Source organism: Desmodus rotundus, chromosome 6 (genome assembly GCF_022682495.2).
Source record: "Desmodus rotundus isolate HL8 chromosome 6, HLdesRot8A.1, whole genome shotgun sequence".
NCBI classification, from domain to species: Eukaryota; Metazoa; Chordata; class Mammalia; order Chiroptera; family Phyllostomidae; genus Desmodus; species Desmodus rotundus.
The window spans coordinates 155633246-155655619 of record NC_071392.1 but is presented as its reverse complement, the minus strand read 5'-3'; the positions used below and the strand labels follow the sequence as shown (position 1 = coordinate 155655619).

General features: G+C 43.9%; 1 protein-coding gene across 4 annotated transcripts in view; it reads right to left on the bottom strand.

Annotated features, from left to right (window-relative positions):
* Positions 1–4115: 4115 nt before the first annotated feature.
* CPEB4 (cytoplasmic polyadenylation element binding protein 4) overlaps positions 4116–22374 on the bottom strand; it is a 56513-nt gene continuing 38254 nt past the window's right edge. For 2 of the 4 annotated variants that reach the window (XM_045185156.2, XM_045185157.3), the window contains 7 exons: positions 16729–16752; positions 14865–15038; positions 13386–13475; positions 12900–13018; positions 12243–12357; positions 10896–11077; positions 4116–8521 (listed from right to left, as the gene is read on the bottom strand). In XM_045185156.2, coding sequence (XP_045041091.1) covers positions 8294–8521; positions 10896–11077; positions 12243–12357; positions 12900–13018; positions 13386–13475; positions 14865–15038; positions 16729–16752 — 932 coding nt within the window. In that variant the 3' untranslated portion in view covers positions 4116–8293. The remainder of the gene's footprint in view (positions 8522–10895; positions 11078–12242; positions 12358–12899; positions 13019–13385; positions 13476–14864; positions 15039–16728; positions 16753–22374) is intronic. The other 2 variants (XM_024576989.3, XM_024576990.3) reach the window with 1 other exon arrangement.

Below are 22374 nucleotides of genomic sequence, written 5' to 3'. Positions count from 1 at the left end.
CCAAGCTGGCTCTTCCAGGCTCCGCGTCGTCACATCGGCTCAGGGACCACTGTTCGGCAAGGACTGAAGCCACACACTCCAGAGCCAGCGCTCTAAAAATGGTATTGCTGCTTCTCTTTTTTGATATGTGTAAAACCAGGTGTAGAAATTCTCTGCAGGTATTTATTTTAATGATTCTGACATCAGTCCGGAAGCTAAATAAGCGCTGTTTTCCAGTTCACCAGGACACACCAGAAAGATCGCCTCTCCCTGCCCGTCTGGATTTCAGGGCCGTGTTTCTGAGACTCCAGGGAGCGGGTGGCATGCAAAGACCCAAAGGAAGACATGAGTGAGAAGAGGCTGGGTTTCTGCACAGAATGTGCTGTTCAATCAGCTGTATAGGAAGAATGAAAACCCGTTCTCCTTGGTGGGGTTAAATCTGAAAAAAAATCCAATGTATGTATGTGTGGATGTATATAAACCTATCTGCCTGCCTGTCTCCCCACCCACCCATCACCCATCCATCCATCCACTCATCACCCATCCACCCACCCATCCATCCATCCACCCGCCCATCCATCCATCCACCCATACACCCACCCACCCACCCATCCATCTATCCACCCCCCCACCCATCCACCCACCCATCCATCACCCATCCATCCATCCACCCACCCACTCATCCACACATACACCCACCCAACCACCCACCCATCCATCCGTCTATCCACCCCCCCACCCATCCACCCACCCATCCATCACCCATCCATCCATCCACCCACCCACCCATCTATCCATATAGCCACCCACCCTCCCACCCATCCACCCACCCATCCATACACCCACCTGTCTTCCCACCTATCCACCCACCCACCATACCTTTCTTCCATCCAGCCAGCTAGATACTTTTTCTTGGCACCCATGTGATTTTGGCTGCTAGGTCCACTTCCTAATCCCCTGACCACTTCATGGACAACATAACGAGCACCAGCAATAGCCACCACATTAAAGACACGCTGGTCAAACAAACTCCTGTGTAGGGAACGATGTTGCAATGGGTTTGTAAAATGGTACGCACCCTTTCAGTGTAACTCCCGTGGGCCTGTGTTCGAATCCTGGCCTTGCGGATGGCTCAACTGTTCTGAATCTTGGCCACCTTCAAATGAGCCCCCTGACAGCCCCTGTCTTGCAGGGGTGGGGGGAGGTTGAAAGAGAAGCTATAGCGTGATGCCCTGGTGCTTGGTAAGCACTCCATGAGGGCTAGAGGTGGTGGTGGTGGTGGTTATTATTATTATTATTCTCATTCCCAGAACTGGTGGTGCCTGGAATTTTGGGGTTCACAGTACTAGTTCCCTGCCCCAAACTGATGTCTCTTTCCCTGGTGGTGAAGTTGAAGATATGCACTAAGAAGTCTGTAGTTCCTCGCAGTGAATAGAAACGACATTTAAGTTTCCTACTCCTGGAAATGTACGCCCAAGGCTGGTCACTGAGCCACAGGCCCACATGTGAGGCCCGTGAGGCAGACGAGCCACCAGGGCATGACAGACCAGAGAGCTGCCGTCTGGACTCCTTCTCCTGCTCCCCCCACCCTGCTCCCCAACTCTGTGACCTTAAGCAAATGAGCAAATGCCGTAACCAAAAGCCAGCTCCTAGGGAGCCAAGTAGCCTCACACTCGGACTCCATGCAAACTCACGTGCCCTCCAGCAAACTGTCTCATCAACCGATCTCTAGAACTTCAGATACGATAGCTCACACCCAGATTAGGTTTAGAAATGAAACTTTTGTTTTAAAGACAAACCCATCTGTCCACTGCCACCCCAGGGGCAGTGAGGTGCACAGGGGAAGACTTCGGGGTTTGGTAGGTGGGGACTGGAATTCAGGCTTCACCACGCACCAGGTGTGCACCTTCCCGGGCCCCCAGCTGCTCTGCGAGGCAGCTCTGGATTCTGTTCAGCACGGCAGGTCCTCAAATGATGTCTCGTTCAGAGTTGCTTCATTATGTTGATGAGACGCGGTAGGGATTTAGCTCTCATTTAGGTCAATTAGCCTACGGTGAAATTGGTTTCCTTATGCCGTGTTTCCCTGAAAGTCCCAGAACCTACCGGGAATGTCAAGTGAGGACTCACTGTGCCTTAGTGGGTGTTAACTGTGCTAATGTGTGCAGGTGCCTGAGACGCTGTGATGGGCAATGACTAGCTTCCTCTTCCAGAACCCAAGCGCCCTGCCATTGCAGTCGGGAGAGCTGAGAACCCCCGACCCGGGAGGCCGTCCCACACCCCGGCAGCAGGTCACATCCTCCACTCAGGGGCTGCTCCTCTTCCCCTCCAACACGAGCACTCGCTACGCCTCCGTTCATTCCAACATGGAGCCTCGGGTCCCTTATGAGCAGCCTGAAACCTTGGACATGGTTTCCCGGATTTCAGTGGCCACCAGCTCCCTTCCCAAGTAACTTATTTCAGAATGAGTTTTCAATGCCCTCGTGTCTTTAGTAGTTTTGAGGGGTTCATTCTCGGGTATGTTTCTTCCTTCTCTCTTTTGCTGTTGAGGGGAGCGTGTAGAAGTTGAAAATAATCTCTTTAAAACGGTGACATTTGCTTGATCACACTGACATTTTTATGGGAGCGACGCCCTGCTTACTGAAATAGAAGGCTGAGAAAAAGGATAGAGAAAGCTCAGGCGCAGCTTTCAGCGCCCGTGCTCACTGATCCCCGCCCCCCCTCCCCGCCCCTACCCACCCACAGGCAGTGTCCCACCACACGCCGCCATCTGCTCATCTGCATGGAGAACGGGTGGCTCGGTGGCTCGCACACTCAGTCCGGATGCTGCTGTTCACTTCCAACTTCCCTGAGACCAACTGCAGTCTCCCACCTCTGGTCGCCCCCCGGAATCACACACAGTGAGACCCCTTTTCCCTGCCAGCCGATAGTGACACCCAATTTGACTAGGAAAACACTCAAATTTAAAATATGACAAGCCTCAGGCGTGCCAAAGCAAGATGCTCTCTAACGAGAGACCGATTTGGTGCTGCTGGGTGAAGACCCACTGTAGGGCACAGGGTCTGTTTCCTGAATTCTTAAGAGTTTACTGGAAGCCTGTGGTCCCTCTCTGCTCAGATCATGGGGGTGGGGGACATTTGCAAAGGGAAATTTTGGGAGGAGGGAAATGATATGAATTATCAGAAAGACAGAGAGGGTGTCACCGAATGGCAGCATCGAAGCACAGGCTGCCGCCCTGGCTGGGTGGCTCAGGTGGTGACAGCGTTGTGCTGACGTGCCAAGGTCGCGGGTTCGACCTCTAGTCAGGGCACCCAGTGAACGCGTGAATAAGGGGGACAACGAGTCGATGTTCTCTTTCAACACTCGGGAACCCCTGAAGTCAGAGGGCTGCACAGTGGGAAAGACAATTCAGAGGCCGAAGACCTCCAAGTCCGTTTCTCTCAGAACAACTGCTGCTCCTTCTAGTCTTGAGAACACCGTATTCAAGGTGAAAAGGAGCAGGAAATTTGACGAAATGGCATATTCTCCATGTGATATTATTGTCTGTTATAATAAATCCTTCAGTTGAAATTTTGAAAATGCAGTTTAAAATGGAGCCCTAACACATCACAGTATCCAGCAGTCCCCAATTAATGAGCCAAAGATAAGACTTTGGATAATTCACGCGCTACAGCGATGAAAATCCCCAAGGCTGCGCCCAGGGATGGCAGGGTCTAGGGGCCACGGAAAGTCAAGGAGACTCCTTGACCGAGAGCCTCTGGTAGAGTGGCCTCAGGAGACCTCCCCTATTCAATACACACCTGTGCCTTCACTTTGATTGGACAGTCGGCCGTCCGCAGACAGCGGGACACCAGGATCCGGGGCTTAGGCTTGCAAAACGTACTGCAGACCACAGGGAAGAGGCCTGCGCGGGGGGGCGCGGAGCCGACTGCGGGGCCCCAAGCGAGGGGCCCCGGTCGCCCAGGGGTGCACACAAGCCACGCGCACTCACCACCAGTATTCACGTGCCGTGACCTCTCACCGCTCTGTTCTGTCTCAGCTCAGGAATATATGTTCTTGATATTCTTAAAAGGTTATTTTCCCAACTGTGGAGGCAGAACCTACTTATGTTGAAAATAAATAAGTATATTAAAAGAATGCTGAGTTAAAAGTTTTATTCATTCAACATCTCACATTACAAATATTTAAAAATTATATGCATACTGGTATAAATAGTCATTTGCAAACTATTTAATAACATTAATTTTCCACTAGCACTTCAACAAATGAACTCTTTTAAAAAAGGAACTGTGTTATATAACTTAAGAGTAGAACATACAAAAATAAGAACTTAACGTGAAAATGACTTTAATAAAAAATGAATTACCCTTATTTAAAATGCTATAATAAATACTACAACCTCCCCATACACAGTAAAAACTATATGGAAATTCAGCCAAGTAGTACAATTAACTGACATACTTAAATAACTTTTCCTTCTGAAAATATGAGCAATACACTGGGGAAAAAAACATTAGGGATTAGTAAAAACTAGACACCCACTTGCTAAAAGTTTCACTTCCAAAAAATATAACAAAAATCTGATGCAAATTATAAAAACTAATTATACTTTAAATTTTAAAAATATAAAAAATAAAACAGTTGAATACAATATTGTCCCAATTCTTACAATGCTATCAATCACAGTAGCTTTAAAATAAGATAATAAAATAAAGCAAATGACCAAAACCTCTTTTATTCCATTTTTAAAAATAATCTCAAATTTACATTAGTAGAAAGATTGATTTCTGATTCTTTTCTTTAGAAACACCAGCAAGAAAGAGGATTACTCTTAACAGTAGAAAATGACATTTTTAAATGTCTGCAATTAAAAACAAAGAATTACACTGCAAAGATCTTTCAAAAGTTTGAAATAAGTATTGCACATAACTTGAAGTTAACTTGCCACAATTCATCACATTCAAGTTTTAAATCACCTTTTAACAGAAGATTCAACTCTTCAAAACAAAAGGGGTGAATTATCAAGTCTTTCCAACAGCACTCTCAAAAAATGCTAATTCACTCACTGCAAGTTTTATTTTGCATTCTGCAGAGGTCTGTGTATGGAGAAGTAGATATATTATACCAAAGCTTGGGGACCAGAGGGGGCGGGGGGGTCCTTTACATAGAAAATAATCAGAAACACTTTATTTTACATTGCAAAAATAACCATGTAATTACTCTGTAACTACATTGTAAGTACATGGCCGGTGCCATGCTAAGTGCGCTACAACTACATGCTTGGTAAATTGAAGTGATACCCTAAAATCTGTAAACTAGTTACATGTTAATTATGTTTTGAGTTACATGGTAACTCCCAACTACAATCCCATGTAATCTGAAGGACATGTAATCAATAAAGTTCAGAGTAATAGATAATAATTGTTTATGCCCTGTAAATTGAAGTGTAAGCAAATAATCTGTAAACACACTTGTCACACAATCACAAGTAAATATTAGTAGAAGAGCGATTTCTTACATTAGTCATGCACACTAACGTTACACACCTGTCGCACGGCAGGCTGGTTTATGCTTTTCCTTATATATAATTTAAAAGAGCAGACATCTCTGAATCAAACACTTAACATCAATTTATTAATATTAAAAATGGCTAAACATTCACCAAAAAATGTCTGCGTTATGAATCATTTTAAAAACTTAGTAAGAAGCTGTAGACAATTTTGTTATTTTAAATTTCTAACAGATGCTTAGGCATTTAATTTTTTTGAGGAACTACAGTGTTATCTGTCATTTTCATGCGAATTTTTCTCATTAATTTGTGACGTCACATAGACTATTCCTTAAATTCTAGGTGCACCAGTGGCCGGTGCTGGGGAAGGATGCTTAGGCAACATGCTTTCTCTTCTCTGCAGACTCTACGATAGCATCGCCAGTGCGCGACATTCATAGTTCAAAATGTATGCAGAGCACTGAAATGTATAAAAAGCAGAATATAAGAAAATAAAATTTATTAAAATTATTTATATTAAAAAATGAAGTATATGAAGATCTCTCAGTAATAAAAGTACAAAAAGCTACTCTTTGCAATATGAAAAATTGAGGTATTGCATAAAGAGATATCCCGTCAGTGAAAAGTGTGCCTAAAAATGTTCACTGTTGGAAAAACAAGATATACAAAAGTAGTGCATAACAAATATACATTATGTGCATGACAAAATAAGTTAGCTACAAAAACACTGTACCGAAATTCAGCAGGTCATGTACAAAGGGAAAAATCATTATTCAAAGCTAGTTCTCAAACAGCGTTATTTCTCGTTAGCTCATCACACCTGTTTACTGAGTAGGAACAGCACAAGAGCACACCCCAAGCCACCTACAAGCGTTTAAAAGAAGAAAGAGGCAAATGAACATTCCACTTAGAATTATGTAGTTCGGGAGAAAAGAAAAAAAAGTCCCTGACCAGCTACACAAGAGCACCCTCCGTCCGCATGACCGCTTTCAACACGTGCAGGGAATTCTCAGAAAGCAGCTCCCGCTCTAGGCTGCACTGTTAGACAGCAAATGTCTCCATTTTGACCTTTGGAACTTCACAGGTACACAGTTCATTAAAGCCTGTATTAAAAATAAAGGACTGCTTTTCCTCAAGATAATCAGTAGGGGGCATCAGCCAGGTGGTTCCACCGTAGCGCTGGGGCAAGTCTTTGGTTTTGAAGGATCCCAGATGGTACTGTTAGGTAGCACAACTAGCAAGATTGCCATGAGATTTTCTTAATCAATGTTTTGCACACCGATAATAATCCTCTTAGTGGTGGATAGGGCATTTAATAAGATAAAGTCAATTAAAATAAAAGTTACTTCCATGACCAGGGCTTCAAGAGACTATTTTAAATTTACCCCTGAAGCGTACTGTTCAACACATAATAACGCCTTTCGAAGCTAGATTTTATTTATAACAGAGCATGCATTACTTGATGAAGTTGGCACTTCAAACACTGACTATGTCCCATGCTAAGTTCTGAAACTGTAATGTTATTTTATTTTATAGGAAGAGTAAGATAAACATACGTATCTTTGCACAGATTTACACAGTTACTTAGTTCAACAGTGCAAAACACTTTGCAACTACTTAACTTTTTTTAAACTTTTTTTCCCCATTTTCTATGTTACAACTAAATTACAGGATACCCAAAGTAACTTGAAATCTAAAAGGAAGCCAATCAGCAGCCAATCAGCAGCCAATTTGTATATTGATTTTGTCTTCCAGTTTTGGCTACAAGTGTACTATACAACACAATCAAAATGATATCCTTGAGGTATCTCTAGATCCGCTATGGTTGTTTTCTGAACGTCAAAATGGAGAGCAAAGGCTGACACCTGATGAGTGTTAGTAAATTAGGATATAGAGCTTATATAGAACATCAAAAATAAAATTTATACATTAGATCTTCAGGAGAGGGAACGCTAGTTTTCCCGCCAGTTGTCGTTAATCCTAGCTTTGGTAGGTTTCCTGGGGCTGCGACCAGATAAGTAAGCTTAAAAATAAATAGGTGCACTCCCCTCAGTAGTAAATTTCCCCAATTTTTACATTCTAAATTTTAACACTTGTTTAAAAGAAAACGAACCTAGCTCTGCCAACTTGACTCCTTGGCTTCTGATGTGGAAGTAACTCGGAGGCAGAAGGAAAGGGTTTTCAGCCTCTGAACCCTCCCAGTTAGTGCTAATGCTGCTTCAATCTTGCTCATGCCTTTGCGTTTGCTTTCACAGACTCTGTCCTGTTAGTGATTGTTAACTTCCTCCACTGCTGTTAAAAGAATATAAAGGGGATGGAAACAGAGGCAACCAAGGTGGAAGGAGAGAAAGAAAAAGGCAGAAGCGTCTCCCTGGGGGACAAACTGCATCAGGATAGACGGATAGTGTTACTGTCGCGTGGTTATTTTAATAAAAGTATTCTTATATATCATTAACAATAATTTAATTAAAAACCCAAAATACTCTATTGTTTCATTTCTCTCTTCATATTTCTCTCTCTCCTCTACGAAAATGTCGCAGGAAGTTTGGATCCTCTTGCTCTCCAGCACAACAAGAGAATGAAACTTCCGAACAACACGGCGGCGACAGGAAAAAGGAGCTCGCCCACATTGTTTCCAGTGACGCAATCTACACAACCCCTCCGTCACAGGCCACCCTGTCACCACACTCCCGGTGAGCGACGCGGGGCTACTGAAGGGCATGCCGGCGTGAAGAGGCTGAGGAAGGGGAGAGTTAACAGAAGAGCGCACTTATTCTGAGGCCTGAAAATGAGCGCTGTCGTTCTCCTTTAGTTCCAGCGGAATGAAATATGTCGAGGACGGTCACCGCCCTCCTTCACCAGGGGCTTGTGGAACTCCCTGCCAGCACGAGAATGAATAGCAGCCCAGCAATATTCACAGTAATACTGCAGACAGGTAACATTAGCGCAGAAGAATGGAGCGAACTTCCCCCCGCAACGGGCCCCCTGACATTCATCACACAGCTGATCGTCCAAGACATATGGCTTGACTTCCACCTGCAACCAAGAACAAAAGAACGGGGTTTATGTGCTGCGACACCTCCTCCACGAGCGCGTGGACACGCCCACCGCTGTCTGGGGGAGCCCACGCCAAGATGCCCAGGAGGGTGGGTCAATAATTCTCCTATGAGCTGTGTTTTAAGAACGAGGTCAGGTTTTCATGCCCATCGTTTTACATTTTTGTCTCATTCAATAAACAGGTTTCAAAGGGGAAGAGGGTTCTATCAGAAAGAAAGTGAGGGCAACTGAACATTACGAAGCGAAACCCCCAGGGCAGCTTTCGCACACCAGCATTCTAACTCGTGGGTCTGCAAGTTCACCACGTGTGGAATTGTAACTCGCACAGAACCAGCTCAGAGCCTCCCAGTTCCACAACACAGCACTTCAATACTCGAATCGGAGCGAAGGTGCCTGGCTTCTGCGGCGCAAGCTTCGGCGCTGTCACGAAGCCGAGGTCAGGGTTTCTATTTACAGCGCTCCATCCTGAGTTATAATCCCTATGCTGGAACTCTGGGAAAACAAGATGCAAAACAAGACGCGATCCAAAACCCCGCGTTCTTCTTTGTCAGTTAGGAAGGGTTTACTTGAGTCTAAAAGTCAAAGGTGCATTTATAAAACTGGGCCTGTTCCAGTGTTCAATAGGCCGACCTGTCATTTGAGCCTCTCGAGTATTAAAAATAACCCAGCTATTAATTCGCCAGGGAGAATAGAGTTGGTTGTTTTTAGTCTCGGAGAGACTCATGGTTGAAACTCCCCCACGCCAGACTGTCACCACCGCTGGTGCCACCCAGTTCCGACGGGGAAGCCTGACAAAGGGCAGCCGTGTCCGGGGAGAAGCGCGACATGGCGGACAGAGGAGCAGGCATAACCAGCGCATCAGCAGGCGTCCAGCCCCGAGGCCATCCCAGAACATCTGCAGCGTGGCGAGAGCACCGGTGGAAGAATGTGATTGTAGAAGATGCAAACTAAGCCTGAATTAGGGACGACTAGCCTCACGACTCAGAAACCGAGGCTGGAATGAAGCAGTCAGGCTGGGGGGACTGTTCACTCAGATGTACATCTTTTCTAGTGTGAGCAAACCGCGAGCAGGCACGCTCTAGTCCGCTGTGGCTGACGCGGCTGCCTCCCTCCCTGTTCACAATAGCATCGGCACCTTTTCCTCTGACCTAGTCACAGTACAGCATGGTGCCGACTACGATTGCACATTTAGCACCACCACGGACACAGAATACACACGAAGTGAAACATCAGCATCACACGTGAACCCCCGCTACCGACTTGACGGCTTCTGCTGCTGAACTGAGAGCAGCGCAACGCAACCAACCAGTCTTTTCTGAGCGCAAAGCCCCACAGTGCTGGGTGTCTGACTCAGGCCGCATGAAGTGCCAGTCTACCATGAAATAGAGCCGGCACCAGAATGGAAATCAACACATTGCTTCCTTCATGTCAAGAAGGTCTTTCTATGAAAACACAGTCGGCTGAACTAAACACCGTGTTTCCTCGTGTGGCTGATGCACATTCTGCTGTCCCTTCCAGTCTCACCACAACAAGAGCATGCTCTACTGACCAGCCCACGGACTCAGGAGGACAGTACCTTCTGGTCCCAGGCACAGAAACACTTGTTAATGCATGGAATGCAAAGAGAAGAAGTAAATCTGTGACGGCAATAAAATAAGATACCTAACCGAATACAGCACTTCAAAGACAACACATTAGAAAACAGAGGAAAGAGCTCTCTTTGAGGTTTTCTCCAGACTTTTGACTCAGAAAACAAACCCAACAAAGAGGAATCTGAGTGCTGAAAACAGTGCTAGCTGGTTACTACCGAATTTCAGGCTGCAGGAAAGGCTACAAACCAAAGTTCATGACCTTTACTTAATTTGCTATGATGAAGTACTTCTAAGTCGCGCAGTCCTAGGAGTCAATTTGCTCATCATTTGCTCCATGGTGCACTAGAAAATAGGGCTGGCTGAGGCCTTCATAACGTCCCAGGACGAAAACAAGGAAGTCAGGAGACCTCAAGGGCACCGGTGTTTGTGTGCCTGACCTAACAGAGCAGAAAGAATGTGGTAAATACTGAACGATCGACTACCTGAGTAAGTGAATGGTTGCAGGTGACAGAGAGCTTAGGAAAAACTAAATCAACTCAAGTAAACTGACTGAGCCTTCTGGTTAGGCTACTCAAAAGCTAGGAGATAGAAATTCACGGGAAATTCCTAGATGTGTTACAGAACATACACCTAATGGGTCCTACAAGCACCACTATCCACTGTCAGTTTATTTTCATATAAAATCCCCTCATTCCAATCTTGGTAATGACACAGTTAGAGGGCCAGTTCTGGAAACTTCCAGAACGGAGCCTAGGACTTACCCGTTTATCTATCTCTCCATGCTGCAGCTGAACAAAGCGGGCACTGATAGCAGCTATGTAACTCTGCTGATTAGAGAAGGCGACTCGCCCGGCCCCTTTCGGGTACTTCAGCTCGGGGTCGGTATCAATCCCAGCATAGCACACACCTCCGTACAGCCGATCCATTATCATGGCAAGTTCCACTGCGCAGGACAGACGCAGAGGGGGTGTTAGAAATCGGGAAAACCCATCTGGCCCGCCAAAGGTCTCCTCAAAAGCAGCTCACCTCTACTCTGAACTCACATCGTTACAGTAATTATTAAAATCAAACATTATTACAGCCAGGTGTCCAGTTATTTGTTTATTTATTTATTTAATCCTCACCCGAGGACATCTTGTCATTGCTTTTAGAGAGATGTCCATTTATCTTTTAACTAAGGGCAGGTGTTTTACTTATATTCTCTTTTAATCTTCAGAGAAACCCTAAGAAACAGGCACAGAGAGGATGATCCACCAGCCCAAGGTCACAGACGGCTGCGCGGTCGTGCCGGGCTTGGCACCTGGTCCGTCTGCTCTGCACCCTGTCGCTGCTGCGTGCTGACCAGTTAACGAGGCGTGGCCTAATATAAAAAGTCATCTGAGCACGAGAAACATCGGTAGGCTCTTCCAAGGTCCTTCTAGTTTATCTCCATCAAAATCTTGTTACCTTTCCCTGCAGTCCAGCTATTTGCCAATTTTTCTTATTAAAACTTGAAATAGTGGATGTGTCATCTTTGCCAGTATATGCTACAATTCTGAAACTGCACTCTTATTCATTTTATGTTCTTTATCTTACTTATACTATTAAATCTCAGACTGCTTGGCTGGGGATGAAATTTCTTTCATAAGTGCTGCGATGCACTGCTGAGAACCCTATCGTATTTCAGAGCTCAGCCAGTGGCTGATGAGCAAATGAGGACGTGGGAAGCAAACACCAAACGTCTCGATCCATAATCTAGTCTTGAAGGGTGTTGCTATTTTTTTTTTCAGATGACAGAGTTACGAGCACGGGCATTATGAGAAACTGCACTACGCGCTTTGCATTGGCTATCATATTTAACCCTCCGGACAATGCCATAGAAAGTAGATACGCTCATTACTCCATTTGACAGATGAGGAAATTGAGAATAAGAGCAATTAAGTGATTTGTCCAAAGCCATTCAACTATTAACTGAGAGCGGAGCACACGACTGCAAAGCCAGACACTGATCCCGGAACTCTCACTCTTAGACATTAGTGCAAATGCTTATGGAGAATTTATTCTGAAAAAAACTTTACAAAATATTTCTCATGCTAAAGGGTAAAGAGGGTTTGTTTGTTTAGCCATACCAGCTCGCAATGGTCGAGGAACACCACCAACGAATATGGTTTTTCGTGGGTCAAGAGGCTGGGAACCATCCATCACAAAGTCACTGTCACTGAGATTCCAAGGCCGGATCTGCACCTAGGGAGTGTGCGAACCCGAACGTCTCATCGTCAGTACAATTTATGGGTCTCATCGTCAGTACACTTTACGGGGAAAGCAGTTCAAAACCGTTGCAGAGTATTTTATACTTTTAAAAGCAATAATTCACGTCATTACGAAGCAATAAAGCTGTAAAACTGGAAAAGATTTTAAAAGAGTATATACTAATCATTTCATTTTCAAGAGTAAAATGAACAAAGGTGGACATTTCATTGCCTGTAGTAAGCTAAATCTATTATTAATAGGGAATCCAGCTCCTTTATCAAATGCATTACTAAGTGAAATCTTTTAATAGTAAAGATTTACCAATCTTCTAATTCACCAAAAATGTAACGTCAAAATAATATGCACAAATATACAGAATGTCAATGTTAGGGGCTTGACGACAATAACAAACCTCACTTCTAGCCCACTGACAAACGCGTCACTGAACAGAAACAGCGTGATGTCTGTGGGTTTTTCAGACAGAGGAGGGACGGGGGCCAAAAGCAGACGCTACTCTCAGGCTAGAACACACTTACTGGCTTGTCTTTGATGGTGGGGCTTGACACACACAGGTAGAGCTTCCCATCTTCCTCGATGCAAGCATCAATGAGGGCCTGGACAGAGCTTTCGTCTTGAAACAGCAGGAACGCATAGCCTGATAAAAAGGGGGAAGGGTTATGTTCTCCTAAATTATTATTATTTTTTTTTGTAATTCTTCAAGAGAAAGGAAACAAATTAAAATCAAGGAAAGGGAGTTAATATTTTTTTTAAAAAATCAAAACAATATTCCTACCTAAAGTCTGATAATATCCACATTAAGCTCAGTTTGGTACCTTGAAACATCTTTTAGAGTAAAATTAAATTGGAATCGGAAGTGTGTATTAGGTAGAAAGTTTGAAGACGCATTTGGGAAAACAGAAGCCTAACAATGGAAAATTTTACGTCGAATGCAAACACTTCTGAAAGTGCTGTTAAACGATGAAAGCATAAACTGCGGGTGTGTAGTGAACCTGGAGGGTTACCTTTGGGAGGGAAGTAGGACTTGCTCTCCGCCTTATGAGGCCAGTCCACAATTAAAGGGCCAAAGCGACGAAAACTGGCTGTGATCTCGTCTAGTGAACGACAAAGCAAAGAGTAGATTTCAGTGTTTTTGTGACCATTTTGGGGAAGTAGTTAGAAAAACAACAGTTTCCAATCTCCTATTTACAAGAACATCATGAAGAAGTCCCGCATCCCTTCACCTAGCTTCCCCAGCTGTTAATATTGTACACACCTGCCTCTTCCCCTTCCTCCTCCTCTGTGAACCGCTGCACGATTCACGCTGTCTCCCTCTCTCCCGACGATCTACCATGTTTTCCTGACGTGATGCTCTCTAACCCATAATGCAACTGTTGTCACCTGCCCAAAGCAAGGTCACTTCCTCATCTACCACCATATAACTGCCCCCCATTGGGAAATCAGTACTGATACAACTCCCAGTTCATAGACTGTATCCACATTTCAAACTTTCCCAGCAGCGTCTCTCTTTTCCTTTCTGACCCAGAACACGCGCTGTGTTTAGATGTCGTGTCCCTAGGGCGCCCGTATTCTTCACTTTGGAACAGCTCCTCATTCTTTCCTGTTACCTGCTTTACAGCCTTTTCTTTTTTTTTAAAAAAAGACTTTATTTATTTTTAGAGAGAGGGGAAGGGAGGGAGAAATAGAGGGAGAGGAGCATCAATATGTGGTTGCCTCTCATGCGCCCCCAACTGGGGACCTGGCATGTAACCCAGGCACGTGCCCTGACTGGCAACCCTTTGGTTCACAGGCTGGCACTCAATCCACTGGGCCACACCAGCCAGGGCTCCATGCTTTACAGTCTTCAAGTACACAGGCCCTTGCTTCTGCAGGATGACTCTCGACCTCGCCTACCTCTCTGCTCACGACCACGCTCCGGCTGCGCACTCTGAACTGGACTACCACCACAGTCATGCTATGTCACCCTGTCCTCCCTGGGCACGTCAACCTTGATCACCTGGTCCAGCCGGTATCTGCCACCTCGGTGTTGTGCTACCCACCAGTGTCACATTCCCTCATCAGCCTGGGCATGCACTCCAGGCTCCCGCCTCTACCAGCTACCACAACGTCAGCCCACACCTTTCTGGAAAATGCGTCACTGAATTTGGGCAAGGCGGCACACGCAGACAAAAACGCAGTTAGCACTCCTGTCTGTCCACACCAGATCCTTGAGACGCTTTCCCAGCACAGTGGTGTTGCTCTTCTTCATTTAGTCCCACCACTCGTTTCAGCTGGCTCCCCGGGCCCACCCTCTCTCCTTCCGGGAACCCATCTCATGGGCCGAGATAAGAAGATATGGAAAGAGAACAGTGCAATCAAAACGGAGTCCCTGGAGCCAGATGGAAACAATGGCTGCCATCATGGTAACAATGACCTCTGTCTGTGAGCTCCCTACTGTGTGCCACCATCTGGGCACCATGCTCTCGCTGCCTTTGTCCATGTACCTTCATCGATGTCAGGAGGCAGCCCGCCCACAAACACCTTGCGAGAATATCGTTCTACTCTCTCTCCGTTCTGGTGAGTGAAGCAGTGAGGTGAGCCGAGGCCACTATGAAGAGGCTGATCCCCACGGCCGTCATCCAAGAATCCATCTTCCATCGGAAACAGTGAAGACTGACCTGGAACAGAGAGCAGGAAAGAAAGCTAACAGCAACGTTCCTGGCCGCTGGTTATCGTGCACAGCAAACAAGGACAGCAGCTGATTCAACAGAACTGCCGCTTTGCTTTTTCTCACTGAGTAACAAATAGAATCACTTAGATAAGCTTTTGAACTCCCATCAGCTTCAAGTCCCAGCTGAGTCACAGAGAAAGTTCACGGTTAAATAGAGGGCCACCCCCCTCCCCCTGGGACCCAGGCAGTTCAGCGAAGTGAGTGGAAGCGCAGCAGCAGGAGGGCGCGCTCCTTTGAGTGCAGGTGGCAGCTGAGGCCCTGCCTTGGCAGGGTCTCCTGGCCCCTGGCAACCTAGCCGTGTGCCCTGTGTATTAGATGTGACTGTCAGCTCTAGATCACTAAAACGTTCTTAAAACATCAGGTAACACAGCCCACACGATTTCCTCCAAGAATGGCCTTAAAGTGAACGTGTCGATTTTTAAATTGGGTGCTCATTTTCATTTACCTTAAACTAATGGGCCGCAACCGAAAGCCACTAAATGCCATTATCTAACTTCACTGTCTAGTCTTCTAGAATTTAAGATCTTTAGGCATGCTAAAGACATACTTTTTTTCAGTTGAGTAATAACCAGCTGCTACAGTGCTATCTAATTCTAAAAACTAACCATTCAGTTTGACGTTTGAAAATATCTAGAATGTGTAAGTAGAAAAGACCAGAGATGCCAATGTAAGTTATATTCTTCCTGTATTGACCAGACAGCAAAATTCGAACTTTTAAATCATAAGCAAAACACAGAACTTCAAAGAACTGCAGAATCTCTCAAGCACTGGTCACTTTTCGGGCTGCCAATGTAGGTCTGGGCACCGCACAAGGTGTCTGCCCGGGGACTCTACAGAAACGTGGGGATCTGCTCTTCCTCCACCGAAACTCTCCAGCGCCCTCTTGTGGCCGCCTTCTCTTCCTTCCGGCTTTCACTACTAAACACAAGTCATAACAGTATGGACACCCGTTCCGAATTTACCATATAAAACCACAGCTCAAAGGAGTTAATAATGAAGATTTTAAAATGACTATAAAATTGGAGACTATTTCCTGAATGGCTTTCAAAGATAGCTTATACTTTTAAGCTGAGCTATTTAAAACGGTCCAACATACTTTAAAAGGCAAACTTACAGACGGCAAAAATAAGGTTTATTCAGGCACCACGAAGAAATGATTTTTTTTTTAATTCTCTAGAATTTCTAGAGCTTTCCCCCAATGTTTGCAATTTAGAGGATTAGCCATTTATTTAGCTAATCTCATTTTAGACCAAATGTATTATGCTGACTTGGTTAAAAAAGAAAGGTGTTCACATATAAATGAAACTCTAATGTAATCAGGTATTTTGAGATGATTTGGACTGTATTTTCCCTTTTAAAGAATCTTAATTTTTTTCCTAAGAAATTCCTTTCAGAAAAAAAGGAAACAAATTCTTTAGATATAAATAAGTTGAGCTTATAATATAGAAAAATTATGTTTTTCCAAATCCTACCATTCTGACTTCTTAAAATTAAAATGTTAACTACAATGCATAAAGTACGTATGAATCAAACCTATGTTTCATTCCCCTCGTCCCCCATGAGGGTTACAAATTAAGCAAACTTGGGTCCTCTCCAAACACAACTACACATTCAAAAGTTAGAAACAATAATGTTACCTCTCCTTCGCCCATATGTCCTTGCTGCATGTCAAATGAGAAAAAAAACAACCTTTCAAACATCGTCAAAAGAACCAATTGTGAGTTCATCTACCAGCTTTTGAAATTGAAAAAATTTCGCCATATATAATTTTGTGTCAAAAACAAAGAATTTGGATAGTGAGAGGTCATTTACTACTTTCTTAAGTTCTTTAAGGGCACTTGTTTTAAAGGCAGCTTTTTGCTGTAACTGTCACTCGAGGTCCACACTAGTATAAAGTAAAGGAGTAGGTCACGTGATCTAAACCAACGACCACATTAACCTTATTTTCTCTCAGAATCCCCTGCTAACGAGCAGTTCGGTAAATATCACAATATTTAATTCTTGGCTTTTTCACTATCACAGGATAAACAGCCATTTTATACTACCTCTCAATTAATCCCTAATAAAGAATATCATAACAAATGAAATTGTTAGGCAACTTACAAACTTCCTTTTGGCCAGAGTTTCCTGGCCCTAATCAAATCCTCCACTAGGCCCCAAATGTTGAAAAGTAAAAGGTCTAGAATTTTACTACCAAGTAGGTTGCAGCCAAGAAGAGAAGTGTATAAGTATATTTATATAATTATATGTATTTCCCTGAATACTTGGGAAATGGCAGCATAAACTTGAAATAAAACGTTTGAGAAAATATCTTCCCTGAAGCAAACTGTCACTTATTTTTAAGCCCAGCCTGTCTGACGCCTCAATCCCATCAACACACATTTCTTAGATGCTCACCTCGCGAGGCACTGTGGACAGCTAAGTACCTGTGCCCTGAGCGTGCGGCCACAGAGGAAACAATGGGATGCAGCACACCCTCTGCTGTGACAGCGGTGTGAGAGGTACAAAGGGACAGAGTGGGAGGAGCCCCGGTTTTGATGAAAGGGTCAGGGTTGGGGGTGGCATTTCAGGTGGACCTTGAAAGAAAAACAGAGGAAGGGCATCGCAGGGAGGCAACGCTGCAGATCGGGTGCCGGGTGCCGTCTGGTCCCGGACAAGGCGTCTGGAACAGGAGCGCGGGGAACCGTGGGTCTGGGCGGGAGAGTGATGTCGCAGGGGTGCAGGAACTGCACAGCTCAGTGGTAACAGAGTTAGTTACCGGTGTGACTCAGAGATGCCATGCACGCTTTTCCAGTAGTGAAATTATGTCTTACACCAAAACACACTTCTACCAATGCTAGAGAACATCGGATTTCACCAAAGTGCTTAGGAGATGGATTCAAACAAGATGAAATCTCCCTCGGCTGTTACGTTTTCCTTCCCTGGGTCTTAAGTTTTCAAAAAGGGAAGGAAAGGCATTCTTTTCCACAGTTAATCTGACAGATACTAGAAAGACAAAGACCCCACAAAGGCTGATAGTTGTTTAAAAGCATTCTACCCACACAACTAAGTGCTCCGAGACACCAGACTCGAGGGAGTGAATGACCTGAAGATCCTGGTTCTGCCGACCTTGGAGAGTTGACTGGCGCTGCCTGGATCTCTAAGAAGCCGTGTTCACAAAGAGTGGGCTTTTAAAAGCTACAAAACTAACATAAAAACCTCATAGCTTGCATTATTTCAAAAATAAATATAGTTTCAGGAATAAAGGCTACAGATCAAAAGCAAATTCTAATACTCTCAAAGTCTTCAAATGTGTACTTTCAAACTTTGATTTTATATCACAAAATGAAGCTGGTTAATCTAAAACATTCCTGGTCAAATTCTGATATTAAACCCTGAAAATTATTTAGAAACATTTTCCCACATTAAGGGCAAGTTGGTTATAGGTATACAATGTTTACAATTATAAGAACTGCCCATTCAAATAGGGAAATTAATATGAGTACCAGAAAAACAGAAACAATGACACTCTAGACACAGCAAATGTTTGATTTTCACTTATTAAAATGCTGGTAACACTATACATTGTTTTTCGTGTCGATTTTAACATATGACATGTATACGGGAATGTACACAATCCCTAAGTGTACAGTTCTGTAACGTGCACACACGCGTGTAACCAGAACGCAGACATTTACGGAACGGTCGGTGGTGCCGACTCACCCTGTGGAGGAAGGACACACTGAACCCCTTCCCCTCGCCCGTTTCCAATTGTACTTGGCACAACCACGTGATGATGAAATTTTTGTAACACGTGTCCTCATCCCTCTCCTGAAGAATCTGTCTCATCAGACAGATTTCCAACCTCACGATTATCAAGTGTGGCACGCTTTTGATGTTTCTCAAGCATGCAGAAAAGTAGCAAGTAAAAAAAACTTAGGTTAAATTTGTTTAAAGAAATCTACACTTGGAAAACTTCTAGCTAAGTCAGCTGACATAACTGCTCAGAATTTGCTTTTAATTACCAGAGTACCCTGTTAAAAGATTTCAAAAATGAATGCTATTATGGAATAAAAATATTCTAGTCCCCATCAGGGTTAAAATGAATATGATTTATATGTCTATTTACTTTTGGTTTTATTCCTCGGTTTTGTTTTCTAAAGTCCTCAAAAATTTAATGTTTAGTACTAACATGATTCAAGAATGTTCTAAATGGGTTGGAAAATTATGGCTGGAAGTTTTCGTAACTTCCGGATGCGTGTTGTTATTAGATCTATTAATACTTTATTTCCAAAATGTCCTTACAGGATTGCTTATAAACGCCCCCTAGTCATCATTACATTCCCTCTAGCGAAATATCCCGCCATGCTTTGGGAGGCTGCACTTACAAAGAAGGTACAGAAGGGCTTGGGTCTTTTTTCAATACACTACACTTATATTTCATTACATACAAATATACCAATATATAAATATATGCCACATATTTCATTATCCAAATGAAGATATTTCTTAAAAAGTATTTTTTCTCATTTGTGAGAGTCAAAAAGAAACGAAGTATCTGCAGTAGTGACATACTTAGAAGAAATACTTAGTATGTAGCCACTGAAAAAACACGGCACATATTCACTTGAGGTGCCTGAGATGTGTATTGTATGATTCATATTTTGTAAATCTGAAAATAAAGAAAATATAAATAGATGTAGGAATATGCATAAATCTTTTTTTTTCTAGAAGCAACCACAAGAATCTTGGGGAAACTGGACTGGGGAAAAAAAGAAGGATTTTACTTGTTGTTTTATCTCTTTGTGCACTATTTAAATTTATTATCATTGTGTACACTGTATCACTGTATTTCATAATGAACCCCTTTTAGTTTTCTACTTGGTGCTTTATCAAAAACAAATGACATTTGAGGAGGGTGTCCTTGCCTGCACGAGGGCATCTAATCAGTTCTGCGGAGGACAGGGCCTCAGCCCACGAGGGTTAAAACCACCCTAGGAAAGGATGGCCAATTCAGGCCACGCTGGCCTGCCTCAGGCTCCGCCTCTCCCTTGCTGTCCAAAGCTGTTTGGAAAAACAAGGGGCGAGGGCTCAGATGAAAAGATGCTACCAAATAACTGATTTTTCCAGTAAGACTAAAAGAAAGTATGTGGGGAATTAATCAAATTATCAAATCAGTTAAAAAGATATAAATGAAAGGCTGGAAGCGAGGAGAAGTTATTATGTTAACAAAAGAATGAAGACGGTAGAATCAAAACACAGACAATCATCACGAAGACCAGGGCGTTGATTCAACAAAGATGCAAAGAATCACTGTAAGTAATTTTATACATCAACTCCTAATTTAATGGACTCATTGCCACAGAATTATTTTAGATGTACGCTTAATAGCTCGAATTTCCTGTCACATTGACTTGCATTCACACCAGCTTGCAGGTACAATATTCACAGAATCTTGACAAGACATCATAAAGGTGGGAGACTACTATTTGTACAAAGCTATCTTAGACGACAGAGAACATAACCCGTCTTTGCATATTCCTATCCTATTTGTCACTTATAAACATGGGAGCTGACGAGAGAGTGAGCAACACCAGATGTATCTACGATGGTTGGTGAGACACTCAGTAAACCAAAGTGTTCTCCCTTCCTCCAAAGTAAACATACACACACACACACACACACACACACGTACACACACATATATATTCATTCTTAGGTTGGTCTTCAATATTTACCCGTAGCTTTTCATTACTACTCTAAGGCTAACAATTGTAAACCACCCTTAGCGTTTACAATGTTTTCATATTATCTTTTTCACTCCTTATTACAGCAACTAGAGCCGTATGATATATATTTTCAGTGACTAGAATCTAAACTCCCTTTTCATAGAGTTCTCCCCTCCACCCCAACCCTTCAGAGAACAATCTTCCTCCTTTGCCCCACAGAACCGTCGTAAGAGCCGGTGTGCTGCACACTAACCTTTCAAGCATCTCTCACTAGCCTCCTCGGAGACCAGCAAACATCGCATAGCGGATGCTGCTCAGTGAAAGACAGCCACAGAGGAAATACAGACATGAGCCTATTAAAACCTAATATATTTCCTTGTTGTTCTGTGACTTTCTCAGCCACAAGGTTCTTTTTATTATTTTTTTTCAAGGTTCATTTTGGAGGCACCTAGTCCCAAGGGCTGAAGCAGCAGCACGGGGGTATGGAGATAAGGTCCACGTGTGAGCACTCTCACAGAGGTGCTGGCGGCTGCCTGTTAGTTTTCCGAGGCAAAATAAGGCTTCAAGATGGGAAAAGGAAAAATTAATGTTTTAATCTACCTCCTTTCTGACTTAGCTAAAAAACTGGCTTGCTTTCAAACCATAAGATGGGTATTCTACCTGTATTCCTGTTACATCCGATTTAGGAAACCCTCTCCTGTTACGTGGGAAAAGGCATCTGTTACGGGATGAATCCGATCCCCTCCTCAAAAGCCCTGTGCTGAAGCCCTGCCCTCGCCCCCAGAATGTGACTGTCTTGGGAGAAAGGGTCTTCACAGAGGTGATCCAGGTTGAACTCAGTCAGTGAGGCGGGCCCTGACCCAGCGTGACTGGTGTCTTTATAAGAAGAGACTAGGACACAAGCATGCACAGGGAAAAATCACGTGAATACACAGAGAACACGGCCACCTACACGCCAAAGAAAGAGGCCTCAACTCTGACTCCCAGGCTCTCGGGCTGAAAATAAACTCCTGTGTAGGCCACCCCGTCTGTGGTCCTTGTCATGGCGGCACTAGCAAACCGACACTATGTCCAAAAAGGAGCGAGACAGCTTGTTTTTTTAAAAAACACATTTCAGATCCAAGGATCCCCCCTCCAAAAAATACCTACAACTAAGAAGCCGGCACTGAATGGAATGATTCCCTAGACTGTGCACTACAGCATTCTTAGCACAGCTGTCGACGACCATTTGTTGGGTTACACCGGTGACGTCTTTAAGAGGCATGAGTGGTCCACGAAGGTCGCTGTACAGTGTGAAGGCTGATGACTGAGGATGGCAAAAGGACCCCACAGCAGACCTGGACCCACGGGCCGAGTGAGCCCTTTTTCTCTCTGCAGATGCACACGCTAAACATCACTCCAGTGTAAACTGCCGAAGCTGGGAGACCGCTCTGAATCTTTCCTCTTTTGCGATTGCTTGAAAATTTCAAAGTAAGTTCTACAATAATTATCATAGTTGAAATTCAAATGTTCATGCAAGGAAGGGAATAAACGGTTCTTTGACCATTTTATCCAAACAAAACCAGAAATGGCTTT